General features: G+C 38.3%; 1 protein-coding gene across 1 annotated transcript; it reads left to right on the forward strand.

The window, feature by feature from the left end:
• The first annotated feature begins 562 nt into the window (after positions 1 to 562).
• LOC117403775 (angio-associated migratory cell protein-like) lies at positions 563 to 13,980 on the forward strand. The gene is made up of 11 exons (XM_034006183.3): positions 563 to 944; positions 1,581 to 1,718; positions 2,434 to 2,553; positions 3,740 to 3,879; positions 6,084 to 6,228; positions 6,498 to 6,581; positions 7,089 to 7,204; positions 8,180 to 8,277; positions 8,843 to 8,933; positions 11,991 to 12,145; positions 12,860 to 13,980. Exons 1-11 carry the CDS (start codon positions 854 to 856, stop codon positions 12,933 to 12,935), a joined length of 1,254 nt encoding a protein of 417 aa, XP_033862074.1. The 5' UTR covers positions 563 to 853; the 3' UTR covers positions 12,936 to 13,980.
• The last annotated feature ends 227 nt before the right edge of the window (positions 13,981 to 14,207 follow it).

A 14,207-nucleotide genomic window follows, 5' to 3' on the forward strand; every position in this document is an offset into this window, starting at 1 on the left:
AATAATAATAATAATAATAATAATAATAATAAAACGTGAACATAAGAACATAAGACAATCAATAACCGAATTTGCACGGTGGCATGTTAGCATATTAGTGGTGCATCATCGAGATGCTTTTCTAGTGTTTTGTAGTTAGTATTTTACCCCCCCAGAAATTTGACAAGCCGCACCCTGTGAAGGGAACGTTTCTGTAATCATTCTCAAATCTTACAAAGTCGTTGTAAACATCCAGTTTAATGCAATGCGCGTTTAATTATTGGTATGTTCTTATGATGCGTGCTACATTAAATATTAGCATAGCTCCTTCTTGCCATAAGTTGCACTTCCTCTATTACGAACCAAAAAAACACTCCAAGAAGAATTATTCGTTTTCCTGCTTGCTTTGAAATGGCCCTTTAAATGTTGGACTACATATCACTCGGGCGTCCTTTTCCCGAACTCTGCTACCCATAATCCCAGGGAATAACTTTGCTTCTGCTCAACCAAACTATTGACGGGTCCTGCTGGGAATCCCACCTCCTCTGCGTACTGATTGGAATGTATTATTCTAAGTGGTATTTGGTTGGGTGAACGGCCTGACATTCTAGACGGCCAGGCACATGTATTGACAGTGTAGCACATGAGCTGCTGCGTGAGAAGTGACGGAAATTTTTATTCTGTTAAACTAGCGTAAAACCAGCATTTATTTATTGTCGAGAAGAAAACCGACACTGATAAGAAGTGTAGAGAAATTCATAAATCATAGTTTCTTTCAATCATACCGGTAGCTACCTTTCTTCTTTATTGCAGGGTAATTGACGGTTAAGATTTGTAAACAGTTTATAAATTAGCCGTTAAATCGGTTAATAAAATGGAAAATTCCGAAATAAATTCGGTGGATTTGCATGGAGATGAAGAGATTATTGAAGTCATTGAGCTAAATGAAACAGAACCGAACCCAGGTAAACGTTTTAAGTTGACGTCTGGGGGCACACATATTACTTGTTTTTAGTATACTACTGCAATTCAAAGCCCTTATGTAGTTTGGCAACGGGTTAAGTAAATTAAATACACCTGTGAGCAGCAGTGTGGAATAGTGGTTAGGGCTCAGGACTCTTGACCGGAGTGTCGTGGGTTCACTCCCTGGTAGGAGACACTGCTGCTGTACCCTGCAGCAAGGTACTTTACCTAGATTGCTCCAGTAAAAACCCAGCTGTACAAATGGGTAATTGTATGTAAAAATAATGTTATATCTTATAACAATTGTAAGGCGTCCTGGTTAAGGGCGTCTGCTAAGAAATTAGTAATAATTATGTAAGTATTTTTAGGACAGTTCAGTTCTTGATTACAGCGTTGTTTTGATTCGACTGACATTTTCTCATTAATTTATTGGCCACTGCCACCTTCACAGTAAATGAACTATCGATTTAAGATGTCTTAAGTATGTATGTAGACGTTCCCTGAATATCAACAAAGACATCGGGACCAGCCAAAGAAGTACTACTACATACCTTCATTTCTCCTTTCAGGGGTCACTGTGAGTAAAAAGATACTGTTTAGTGCTGAAGGTGATTTCACTGTTCTTGTGTTTCTCTCAGATGACCTTGCTGAGGATATTGAAGATGTAAATTTCACTGAAGGAGATGATGAAGGCTGGGAAACTGAGGATGAAGGAGGAGAGGAGATGGAAGAAGCTGACAAGGATGACAGTGATCTCACCTTCTCCAGACATACAGGTAACCAGCTGTCTGGCTGCCATCCATTCACTTTCTCTGAAGTATACTGTCAGAAAGCTTGGGTTTATTTCTCACTCTGGACCTCTTGACAGGACATGCTCGAAACTCTGTAGAATAAAAAAATAATATTAATTTCTTCTTCTAAAACTAAGCGTCAGTGAGGCCTTTTGTTTTGGACTGTGGCTTTATTGAAAATTCTGAAACTCATTTGTACTTGCACTCTGAGCTACAAGAAAGAACCGCATTGGCAACGTATTATCATTTTCTATAAAGTGCATATTGTTAATTATACAATTACTTACAATTTCCAGACCATACAAATTTCAAGCCAGCTATGGGTCAATGGCCATAGTGACTGTCATCCTTTACTACTGGTGGTATTAAATCTGGTTCAATTAATTCCATCAGCCACTCCTAGAGGTGTGTTATAAAACACCAAAATAGCTTCACTGGTGATTCCATAGAGAGCATTGCAAGGGCTGTGGTGCTCCCTTCGGGTTAGGGAGTTTCTCCTTTGCACTGCAGCGGACCCTACTGGCCAGGCGAACATTGTAAATTGGGGAGAAAAACATGGTAAACACTTAAATACTGGGTACCATGTCCTGAAGTGGAGTTCAGATAGGCAGAACACTGATTCTTAAGATTATATTTTAAATTAGTTGTGTGTCAATGAAAAGGCCATGACTGCTACTCACATCTACCTATTTGTTTCCAGGTTCTGTGTTCTGTGTGAATCTGGACCCCAGTACTAACAGTCTGGCAGTCACGGGGGGTGAAGACGATAGAGCCTTTGTCTGGAGGGTGAGTGATGGAGAGGTGCTGTTTGAGTGTACAGGTAAGTCCAGTGAGAGTGGGAGAAAGCGAGTTTAATTGAGTGTACAGTTGTGAATGAGACTGACAGACAGAAGATACTGAGAGAGAAGTTTAAGAATTACATGTGTGGGGGGTCCTCGAGTGACTCACCTGGTAGAAGCGCCGCCTCGTGGTGCGCAGGGTGAGTCATATAGTGCAGGTTCGCTGGGGACTCTGAAGGGAGCGTTGCATTGGCTCAGGCGCTCCCATGGGTTAGGGAGGTAAAACCGGCAGGGACTGTTTCTCGTCATCGCACTACAGCGAACCCTGCTGGCCAGGCACCCAGAGCTCAGAGCGGACACTTGCAGGTCTGGCTTTTGTCCTCCAGAGGTTGGTAGCTCGCTGACATCCGCTCTCGAGTTTTTGGGTGGAAAAGGAAGCTGGCTTGGTCATGGAATCGGAGGACGATCACTGAATCTTTGTGTCTCCAGAGCCATGTGGGGAATTGCTGCAGTGAGGAGAAAAGCGATTGGACATTCCAAATTGCATGTGTGACGAAAGTGTAGATTTAGATTTCTGATTTAGCGTAGTCATTTTGAAAAAAACAATATATATATATAATCCAAATGGAAACTTTTTTTTATTTTCTTAACCCCTGCAAGGTGCATGTCCATGGTGATTGGGATCTAGTGCATCCATCTGTTATTACAATTATCTAATTGTAAGGAAGCTTTCCTAGGAAAACTGTGTAGTAACTATTTTGAGATATTGAGAGAAACAAGATCTGGTAATACTAGAAGATGCCTGTTAGCCTCTCGTTTCTTAAGTATGTGTGTCGCACTTTACATGCACATGTGGTGGTTCATGGTGAGCTAGTTTTTCGTGATACTCCTGGCTGAAATTTGGAATTTACAGCCCTGAGGAACAATGTATGTTACTAACATACTTGCTGCTTTTATTATAGGATGTTTATAAAAAGTGGATATTTGTACAACACTGAAAGTTCTTCTATTAAAGTTTAAATAACCAAAAATGCATAATTATCAGTGAATTTGTGTCTAAACAAACAAATACATTCTTTTTGGATCATGAAGAAAAAAGAAATGTAGTCAAGAAATGTAGTAAGATTTAGCACTTCTTGTAACTTCTGGCACATCAGTTGTTGTTGGTGTTGTTATCCTTCAATGCTGGCCATCCAAAAGTTAACTGCACTGTCTGTTGGCTAACAGGACACAAGGACTCTGTCACCTCTGCCTCCTTCAGCCATGACTCTGCACTGGTTGCCACTGGAGACATGAGTGGCCTCATCAAGGTGTGGAAGGTGGAAACTAAGCAGGAGGTGTGGTCCTTTGAGGTCGAAGATCTGGAGGTGAGGGACTTAGTCTAAAACGGCTTTTTTTTAAATCGAGTACCAAAGTGAAAGTTAATGTAAGTTGATTTGGCAAATAAAATGGTAATCACACATACAGGAACTTGGGTTTTACTCCTCTTTTGAAGGGCAGAATCTCTTAAAAGTAAATCAACCAAATTTACTAAATCGTACCTTCTACTGCTATGGTTGTTTCAGATTTTTAGATTATAAAAAAACACAGTTAAAGGAATATGGGATCTATTTGATTGATCTGAAAAGTGACAGATTTTATATATATACAGTGCTGTGAAAAAGTATTGCCCCCTGTCTGTCTGATTTTCTGCATTTTTGCATATTTTTGACACTGAATGTTATCAGATCTTCAACCAAAACCTAATATTAGATAAAAGGAACCCTGGGTGAACAATCACATATTTCATTTATTTAATAAAGAAAGTTATGCAACACCCAGTGCCCCTGTGTGAAAAAGTAATCGCCCCCTTAGACTCAATAACTGGTTATGCCACCTTTAGCAGCAATAACTGCAAGCAAACACTTCCTGTAGTTATTGATTAGTCTCACAGCGCTGTGGAGAAATTTTGGCCCACTCCTCCATGCAGAACTGCTTCAACTCAGTGACATTTGTAGGTTTTTGAGCATGAACTGCTCATTTCAGGTCCTGCTACAACATCTCAATGGGGTTTAGGTCTGGACTTTGACTAGGCCATTCCAAAACTTTAAATTTCTTGTTCTTCGACCATTTTGATGTAGACTTGCTTGTGTGTTTCGGATCATTGTCTTGCTGCATGACCCAGCTGCGCTTCAGCTTCAGCTCACGGATGGATGGCCTGACATTCTCCTGTAGAATTCTCTGATACAGAGCAGAATTCATGGTTCCTTCAATGATGGCAAGGTGTCCAGGTCCTGATGCAGCAAAGCATCCCCAAACCATGACACTACCACCACCATGCTTGACCGTTGGTATGAGGTTCTTACTGTGGAATGCAGTGTTTGGTTTTTGCCAGACATAACAGGGCCCGTGTCGGCCACAAAGTTCCACTTTTGACTCATCTGTCCATAGAGCATTGTTCTAGAACTCTTGAGGATCATCCAGGTGCTTCTTTGGCAAACTTGAGACGAACATTCATGTTCTTCTTAGTGAGCAATGGTTTCCACCTTGCTACTCTGCCATGAATCCCATTTTTGCCCAGTGTCTTTCTGATGGTGGAGTCAAGAACACTGACCTTAGCCAAGGCGAGAGAGGCCTGCAGATCCCTGGATGTTGTTCTAGGGTTCTTTGTGACTTCCTGGATGATTTTACACCTTGCTCTTGGAGAGATTTTGGCAGGACGGCCACTCCTGGGAAGATTCACTACTGTCCCAAACTTTCTCCATTTGGACAATATGGCTCTGACTGTGGTTCGGTGGAGCCCCAGAGCCTTAGAAATGGCTTTGTAACCCTTTCCAGACTGATAGACATCAACAACTTTTTTCTTCAGGAATTTCTTTTGTTTGTGGCATGATGTGCCTCTAGAACCTGTGTGCTGACAACTTCACTCTGATGGTAAGGGCTAAAGTTAGTCAGATTTATATTGGGCAGGGCTGGCCCAAATCAGGCCTGGTTGTTAACCAAAGCACTGAAACAGCTGACCCTAATTATCAATGTGAAAAATGTGCAAAAATGCAGAAAATCAGACAGAAGGCAAATACTTTTTCACGGCACTGTATTATATATATATATATATATATATATATATATAATATATATATATATATAACCCTAACCCTGTGTTGTGTGTTTTAGTTTAAACTTCCTCCAGTGTACCAACTGCGATCAGCTGTAACCTAGAGGAAATATACCAGGATGTAGCATGTTTATCATTTATAACTATTAAACACAGAATAGTGCTGAATTGGATAAAACAAAATAATTATAACAAACATTTTTGAAAAACAAGTGTCTTCAAAATCATGTTTATCTATAGGATTGTATTTGAAATATATGGATATCCCTGAATTAACATTAGAAAATCAAGTGAAGAACCAACATATTTCAGCACAATGAAACAGGGACTATATAGTTATAGTTAATGAATGTAATCATGGACCTAAATGCATTGGTTAGCACGCCTTTAAAAGGGGATGTTTTCCCAACCCAAACTAATGACTCGGCATAGCCCCTAGCCAGCAGGTATCAGCATGGTTGTGTGTCTCTGTTTCAGTGGATGGAGTGGCACCCCTGTGCTCATGTCCTGCTGGCTGGCACAGCTGACGGGAACGTTTGGATGTGGAAGATCCCCAGCGGGGAGTGCAAAACCTTTCAGGGGCCCGGCTGCCAGGCCACCACTGGCAAGATCCTGCCTGACGGTAAGAAAGCATTAGAAGGAACATGGGAAATTGCAGGTTACCATTGAAATACAGTGCATACAGGAATCTGTATTTGTGTTTTCAGATGTGAATAAATAATCCAATATAAATGTATAGTATCTTGTTTGAAAATAAAGATGTTAAAGATGAGACTTTTTTATATAACGTTTAATTCATGTATTCTCAAAGATTCCATTCAGGTATGTTGAAACATGTAGGTTGAGCTTTATCTCGGCAATTAATAGTTTTATCTGTGTTGTGGATTGTAGGAAAGAGAGCTGTTGTTGGCTATGAAGATGGAATCATCAGACTTTGGGATCTCAAACAGGGAAATACTTCTCATGTTCTTAAAGGTGAGAAGAAAGGTGGTCAAGTACAAATGGTGTATGTACTGTAGTACCCATGCTACCTTTATTAACAAATGCATTGAGTATTCATATTACTATCTCAAAGCATCTGTATTCATTATCCCCCTAAAATATATACCTCTGTATTGGCACATAGTAATACACTTTCATGCATGTACAGTGACATGAATGAGGTCATTTGTAAAGTACACCAAAAAGGGAATTGCAACGTGTTCAATATTGCTTCAAAATAGTTATTATGCAGCTGATCAAAGCATTATAACAATGAAAAATAAATATTTTATCTGATCTATCATAATGTAAGTCTATGAATTAGGAGCACCAGAGAAGTATTGCTTGGAGGAATTAAACATAAGCACCACCTAGAAATAACATTGGGTAGGGCACAACTGTATTTGAACATGTCTCTCCCAGATTGAATCTATTGTAGTGTGCTGTGAACTGTGTGCTTGCCAGACACTAACAGATTCTTCTTCATTTTTCAATCTTTAGGACCAGATGGGCACCAGGGCCCCGTCACCTGTGTGGCATGCAGTAAAGATGGAAGTCTCATACTGACAGGCTCTGTCGACTGTAGAGCCAAGCTCATCAGCACTGCCACCGGAAAGGTGAGTCCTGGAGGGAGCATAAGGGGTACTGACAGGTATGTGGAACGATAGGGTCACTACTGGATTATAAGGTATATTTAAATGATCGAGGATCTGATATAGACCATGGATTCAATTAAATATTCATAGACAAGGGTAGAAAGTATTTGGAATTGACTGGGAGAGCCACAAGTAAGCAATAGGAAACACGACCTGTAGTACAATTATTACTGGCTGTGTAATACTACAGGGAAGCTGTTGATGACATACAATATATCCTGTAGGAATGGTGTCTTTTGTCCAGCAGGTGGTGGTGTGTGGTGTGTGACAACACAGTAGGTATTCGGAAGGGTTCTGCAACACAAACTGCAGAGGTCTTCACAGAATATAATGAAATATTGAATAAAAATATTGAATACAAAAATTGGATTTAGAAGTGCAAACATTTTACAACTGGTATGGCAATTCTGTGTACGTACGCACAGTACTAAGCTTTTTGAGTTTTTCATTTTAAATAATGATTAGGAATCAGAAGTTTTGTTTAACAAATGTTGCTTGTAGCATTGTACTTTAAAACTTGGCAAAACGGCCTTACTGTGACTTTGTCTTATGGGGGAAAACTTTTTTTTAACAGTCATGCTTTGGCTGTAGTTAGTGTTCTGTTCAAGTTAGCGTGGTCAGGTCTGAATGTATGCAGCTGTCTGCTGATGTCACGGATTGGCTAAATTATTTATTTGCTAGCTTAAATCCATCATAATCATAACCTATACAAAAAATGCTTCTAAAACAAAGCCAAAAACAGAATTCAGCTAACCAGCTTTTGAACAAAACGGCATTCTGAATCGCTGAGAAATGTTGTGCATCATCCGTGTCTTTTCCAAAGTGGTTGTCTTTAAGAATATTGTTTTTTTTATTCTTATGTATGTTTTTTTAATTATCTGAAAGCTCTTATTGGCTGCTTTTCTAACTGAAGGTTGCTCTCATTTGTATGTGTAGGTAGTGGGAGTGTTCTCAACAGAGGGGCGCAAACCCAAAGTTTTAATGGAAGAGGAATCTGAGACCAACTCTGTTGAGTCGGTGGGATTCTGTAATGTGTAAGTAAGGTACCACTGTTTTTCCAACTAGCTGTACAGTACAAGGAGATTTTAAATGATGGGCTCGCTATCAGTGCACTGGGTATTTAAGGTGAAAAGAAAATTTGTCAGGACAACTGTTAAATGAGTGAAAATAACAGAAGTACAACGATAAACTAGGCGACTGCAAGAATGAAATGCAATTGGGATCAGCGATGAGCAATTAAAGTAATGTGTCTGTTTTAAATAAAAATTAAGCAAAACAGAATCATGCTCAGTCAAGATATGAAGGTAAAAACAATTGACATTGTTTTGTATTTAACTTCTTTTTCAGAGTTTAATTAGGTAACAGAACCAGCTCAAAATAAGTTTAAAGGGACGTCCTGTGATCAAAAATAAAACCTGAAAACTTCAAGCCCTAAGTATAACACACTGCCCAGGGGCCAATTGGACACAAGGATGCAATATATAAAAGGTTGCCTGTAACAAAAAAAACAACAAAAAAACCACAAAGCATCTGATCATCTCCTGCAGTATGTTGCTTTAGCATAGTCAGTATTTAACTTGCATACTTGTTGTGTTACAGGTTGCCATTGGTTGCTGTTGCTTACCTTGATGGGACTCTAGCCATTTACGATCTTTCTACACAGAGCTTGCGTCATAAGTGTCCGCATGAGGTAATGAGCACCACTTTGTACATAACAAAACGTGAGAGGAAAGTCAATTATCTCATTTTCCAAACACATTCCTGAAGAGGGGTGGGAGTGCAGAGAATGATGCATTTTAACTGAGGAATCACATCCGTTCAACAGCCTGTCTCACACTGGCATCAGTCATGCACCTTCTGTGAGAGAGGGGTTTTGTGGTTATGTTAATTATAGGCTTCTTTTAAACTGTAGTGTATACAGATTTAAAAAAAAAAAAAAAAAAAATCTTTACATTTGTTGACTCTGACTAGGAAAAGAAAACTTAGATATGAACTTGTTATTTTATCTTAGCAAGGTTTCCATGTTTACAAATATGTGCACTAACTGCAGTAAACTCAATTATAGACTAGTACCTCTGCATTTGTAAGCAATACAAAATGAAACAACAAAGCAATTGAATAACATATTTAATCAATTTAATGGCTGATCTCTCCTGATTTTACTTTATTTAGTGAATGGCTAAATGTTTAAGTAAAACTAAACTGATGCATAAACATATTTAAGCTTGACACCCCTAATTCCAAGCTGACTTAACTTTTCCAGTATTAAATAACTTCAAAGAAAGTTTGAGCGTCCAAGACTGGTTTAGTACTTCTATGGTATAGATTACTTCAGATCACTGTGGGGAACTGCAACATAACACACACCAAGGCTCCAGAAGCATTGCTGTAACTGCAGTTTACAGTATTTGAAATAATCAAAATACATGTTTTTTTTTTTTTGTAAGTTCCTCAAAAACCTATATGTAAAGGTAAGAGCTTTTGCTAAGAGGTTATATAATGTTTGCTTGCATTATAGTTTACAGAACATTGAGTAGTGTTAAAGAGGTTACTTCTCTGAACTGATTTCACAACAGCATCCACCCAGGCATTATTTTGAGGTGTCAATAACTGTCCTGTTTGATGATTATGGTGGCAGATACTGTATGCATCTCTGCATGTGGGTCCTCTGCACATCATCATACCAAGACCGCACACATGCAGGATCACATCAGTTATACTGTGTAAACAGCTAGTGCGAAAATAGCCATATAAATATAACTTTGGTGTCGTTCTGTGTGGAGATGACTGTCCTGGTTGCCATGAAACCTTTTCCCATTCACAGGGATGGAGGCTGTCTGTTTCCTGTTTAGTCTGCCTTACCTTTTGTTGTGGGTCAGACATGATTGATTAATTGCACCCTCATTTGTGTTTCCATAGACAGTTCCTCATAAGGAACAGAGAACAAAATATTAAAAAGGGAACAAATAACACAGGATGTTTCACACATGTGCTTATTTTTCAATAAACAAATAACCTGCTGTTATGATAATATTTGAATAAACCTAAAGGCCCCTTTCACAAAGCTTCAACGTCCGATTTTATGGTTTTAAAAAATGTTTTGTTTGAAAAAAGCTTTTATAGTCTTGTGACGTTAATGAAACTAACAAACATCCATACATTTTGTGAATGTTTTCTGTTTAATTAAATAAATCAAGAGTTTAAAAGGCTGTAAGTATTCACAGTGTGTTTCTCATATGTCCACATTTTTTATTTAAAAAAACAAATCAAAATAAAAAATTAATAGAGGAACATACTTAAGACTTCACTAGAACCGCAGAGATTCCACACTACATACAACTGCCGCACCCGCAAAATGTGCAGCTCCATTTTAAAATGGCTTCGATAAAAAAATGAGAATCAAACAATCAGGTACAACTTAATATTTTTATTTATGAACATCATACATAACATTTTCAGAGCAGTAACACTGTAATTACATTGAAAATTAAACTTTTCTTTTTTTCAAAAAGAGCACATATACATAAACATGAAAAACTGTAATAAAATAAACTTTACGCAATAAACTTCTGCGTAAACAGGTATAGAAAGCTGTATGCACATTTTAAACAAATAACGAGTTATAAAATTAGCATAAAACAAAAATATAACAACTTATGCAACGTGAAAGCGCTTTGAGTGCAACAGAATTCAAAGGCTCTGTCTGTTCAGAGTTGTATTACAGCTTTCTAATTACAATCTATGAAGAAAACACGCTTTTCAACTGTACTAGTGCATTTGCCACAGACTTGCCTTTTCACAACAGGCGCAGGCATCAAAAGTTCTGTTTTTATTGCATTTAGCAACCTGGCATTGTCTTTTATTCCGTGTGCCAGTGGGCGCAGCGCTGGCTGAAGGTTGAGGGGCATTTGCCAGCTGGCTTTCGTGTCTCTTATCAAAATTTTTCTGCTGTAGCTCCAGGGCTAGCTGCAAAATGAAGTCCCTCCAAGTGGTTATGTTGCTGGTGCACTCCATGTACAAAAAGCGTTGATGGCTGCCAGGTCCAAAACATTATAAAAAACAGCCACAGGTCACCTGCGACTACCACCTTTGACAGAATACAGCCGTGCCATTTGATCTAGTATATCCACACAGTACTTCATTGCATTGTAAAATGCAACAGTCTCTGGCTTTCGTTAAGCATTAGCCCCGATGGTCACTGATCTAAGCGCTCTGCACAGAATACGCACTTTATTTTTTGTGGCACCGTCACACTCAGGGTGGTACAGTCGTTCTGCCTGAGAAATGTAGTGTAAATAATAATAATATACGATGTGTAGAATGACTTTCATCAGTGTTTCAAGCACTCAACAGGATTATAATACGTTATTTCAGAATGACTTTGATTTTATTACAAAGTCCAGACTAAATTGTCGGATATATTGTATTGATTTCAGTATGCCGCATAAACTGCGGGTTTGACGGTTGAAGAAGCAAGTGCTTATAACTTATTCATTTTTACAATTCTGCAGCTGAAACACCGTATGGGTATTTAATTCAAATATTTAGTAACACTTAAGAACGGACATGCGCAAGATATTCACATACGCGGAGATATTTAAATTTGAATTGCAAAAGCTGTTTAAAAAGCAGTTATGGCAGGAATTGGTTATTTGCTTGGTGTGGAAGTTGTGGTCTGGAAGGTGGTAATGTCTGATTCCATCTAGTTTAACTGCTCCTCCCCTCCCTCTCTCTTGTCATTGTCCAGGCTGGCATCGTTCACTTGCAGTGGGAGGACAGCTCACCCCTGCTCTACACCTGCAGCCTGGATGGAGCTGTCCGCATCTGGGACGCTCGCTCAGGGCAGATGGTAACACAATACCATGGGCACACGGCTGAAATACTCGACTTCACACTCAACAGGTGAGAGAACCCACGCAGACATGCCTGTGGAATCACAGTACATGACTTTCAACTAAAAGGTTTATTCATTATGAAGCCTTAAAGAACAAAACAAATGTAATTGTGTAAAATAAAAAATGTGTTTTTGACCATGAGACCGTTGACCTCAGACCTAGTATGGATCTCATATTGATGTCACAAAACTTGGGTTCTTGGGTTTATAGATTATTGACTTAATGTTGGGTACACAACACTGTTCTATGATTCTCTGTTAGTTCCAATACTGGTGTTGTCCAGTGCAAATTAACCCATCACTGCCACATTGTTTTAAACTCAAGCCGTATCATTAACAGAGACCATACATTTTCACATAGTGTCTTTACAGTAGCTATGCATCTATATTCTATGATTGTCTCAAAGTTAAATTAGAGCTGTTGTCTAGTAAAAATGAACCATTTCTCTGTCACATTGTTTTAACCTCTGACCATATACAATCATTTTCACATTAATTACAAACCAGGCTGTTGCATTAAATTGACAGAGGCACCAAAAGGTGTTTGTCTGATCAGAAAAAAATGAGAACTGCGCATAAGCATTTTGAAATGCTAGTCGACATTTTGTGGATGTAGGCCTGGTTCATAACAACCTACTTTTTTCATGGGACTGACATCAAAATTGTTTTAATTTTGGGCTGGGAATGTACTTGTTAGTAACATACCTTGTTTTTCATTACAGAGAAGCCTCCGTGGCAGTCACTGCATCTGGAGATCATAAAGCCAAAGTCTTCTGCCTTCAGAGACCAGACCGGTAAACACAAGGATGCCCATAGCTACAGAAAAGAACCAGTGGATAGTGGGATGCCGTTATTTATATATCAGGATATCGTTCTATTCAGTGTCACCAAAAATAATTTGGGACTACAACCATATCCTCCGGACGTTTTATCAATATCATCCTCTCATAGACAGGAGAGTAATTGTTTTTGGATGATTTCTTCTTCAGGGCCATCTTTTGAAATGCTTTTGAATTATTGGTAGATTGGCATTGACAAGAGTAAAATAGAGCTGCTTGTTTCAGGATTAATTTGGGTGTTAATACACAACGAAGTGACCATTACCTACTAAATAACGTGTGGCCAACATTTAACAGTCATTTATCCTTAGGATAGAGACTCCAATGCTTGCTCAAATTTGCTAAGTGATATTAATTCGGGTACTTGCATTGAGTTAATTTCTGAAGTATTCAAACTTTAGAGTAAACCTGTTTGAACATTTACCCGATAACTTAGCAGTATTTGTAACCAATGTGAAAACATCTCTCCAATAGACTGATTTTCCTTTTTAAAATACCATGTATTTATAACTACATAATTACATCATGTATGTGCATATGGAAAAACAATAGCCTGTGCACTGTGCCCTTACTACTATAACACCAAGGATATATTTGACATGCATTTTTAAGACTGCCCACATCTAAACTCTTAACACATTCAGTATTGATATTTTATAATAATATTTTAGATGATAATCCAGCCTAAAGAGTGTATTGGTCAATCTGTTTTCTTTTTATAACTAACATGTTATAATACTTGAAGTGATAAAACCGTTACTGTACATAAGGAAAGGACAAATAACAAAATATCCAGCATTTCTAAAATATTGATGGGGGGAAAAAAAACAGGTGTACATCTGTAATTGCAGTCATTACTTATTTCACTGTCATATAACCATTATCCAGGAATAGTGATTAAGACCTCTTGTTTGCACAATTTTATAATACTGCAGTTTGAATGCCAAACAAAGCTCTCTGTGATGTATTGCTATTAAAGTACTGAGTATGTTTGCTATAAAAAAAAAAAAAAAAAAAAAAAAAATCTTATTGTGTGTGTGTGTGTTTTTTTTTTTTCCTTATTTTTTCATCACTGATTACTTTATTCCAGTAAGATTCTAGAGAAACTAAACCTACTAGTTGTTTGGTATGAAAGTTGCGGTCAAGACCATGTCTGAAAAGACAACAGTGAGTCACAGAATAAACAGTGTTATCAGGATATATAAACAAAATGATATGCTTTAGAAAAGCT

Source organism: Acipenser ruthenus, chromosome 10 (genome assembly GCF_902713425.1).
Source record: "Acipenser ruthenus chromosome 10, fAciRut3.2 maternal haplotype, whole genome shotgun sequence".
Classification (NCBI taxonomy): domain Eukaryota; kingdom Metazoa; phylum Chordata; class Actinopteri; order Acipenseriformes; family Acipenseridae; genus Acipenser; species Acipenser ruthenus.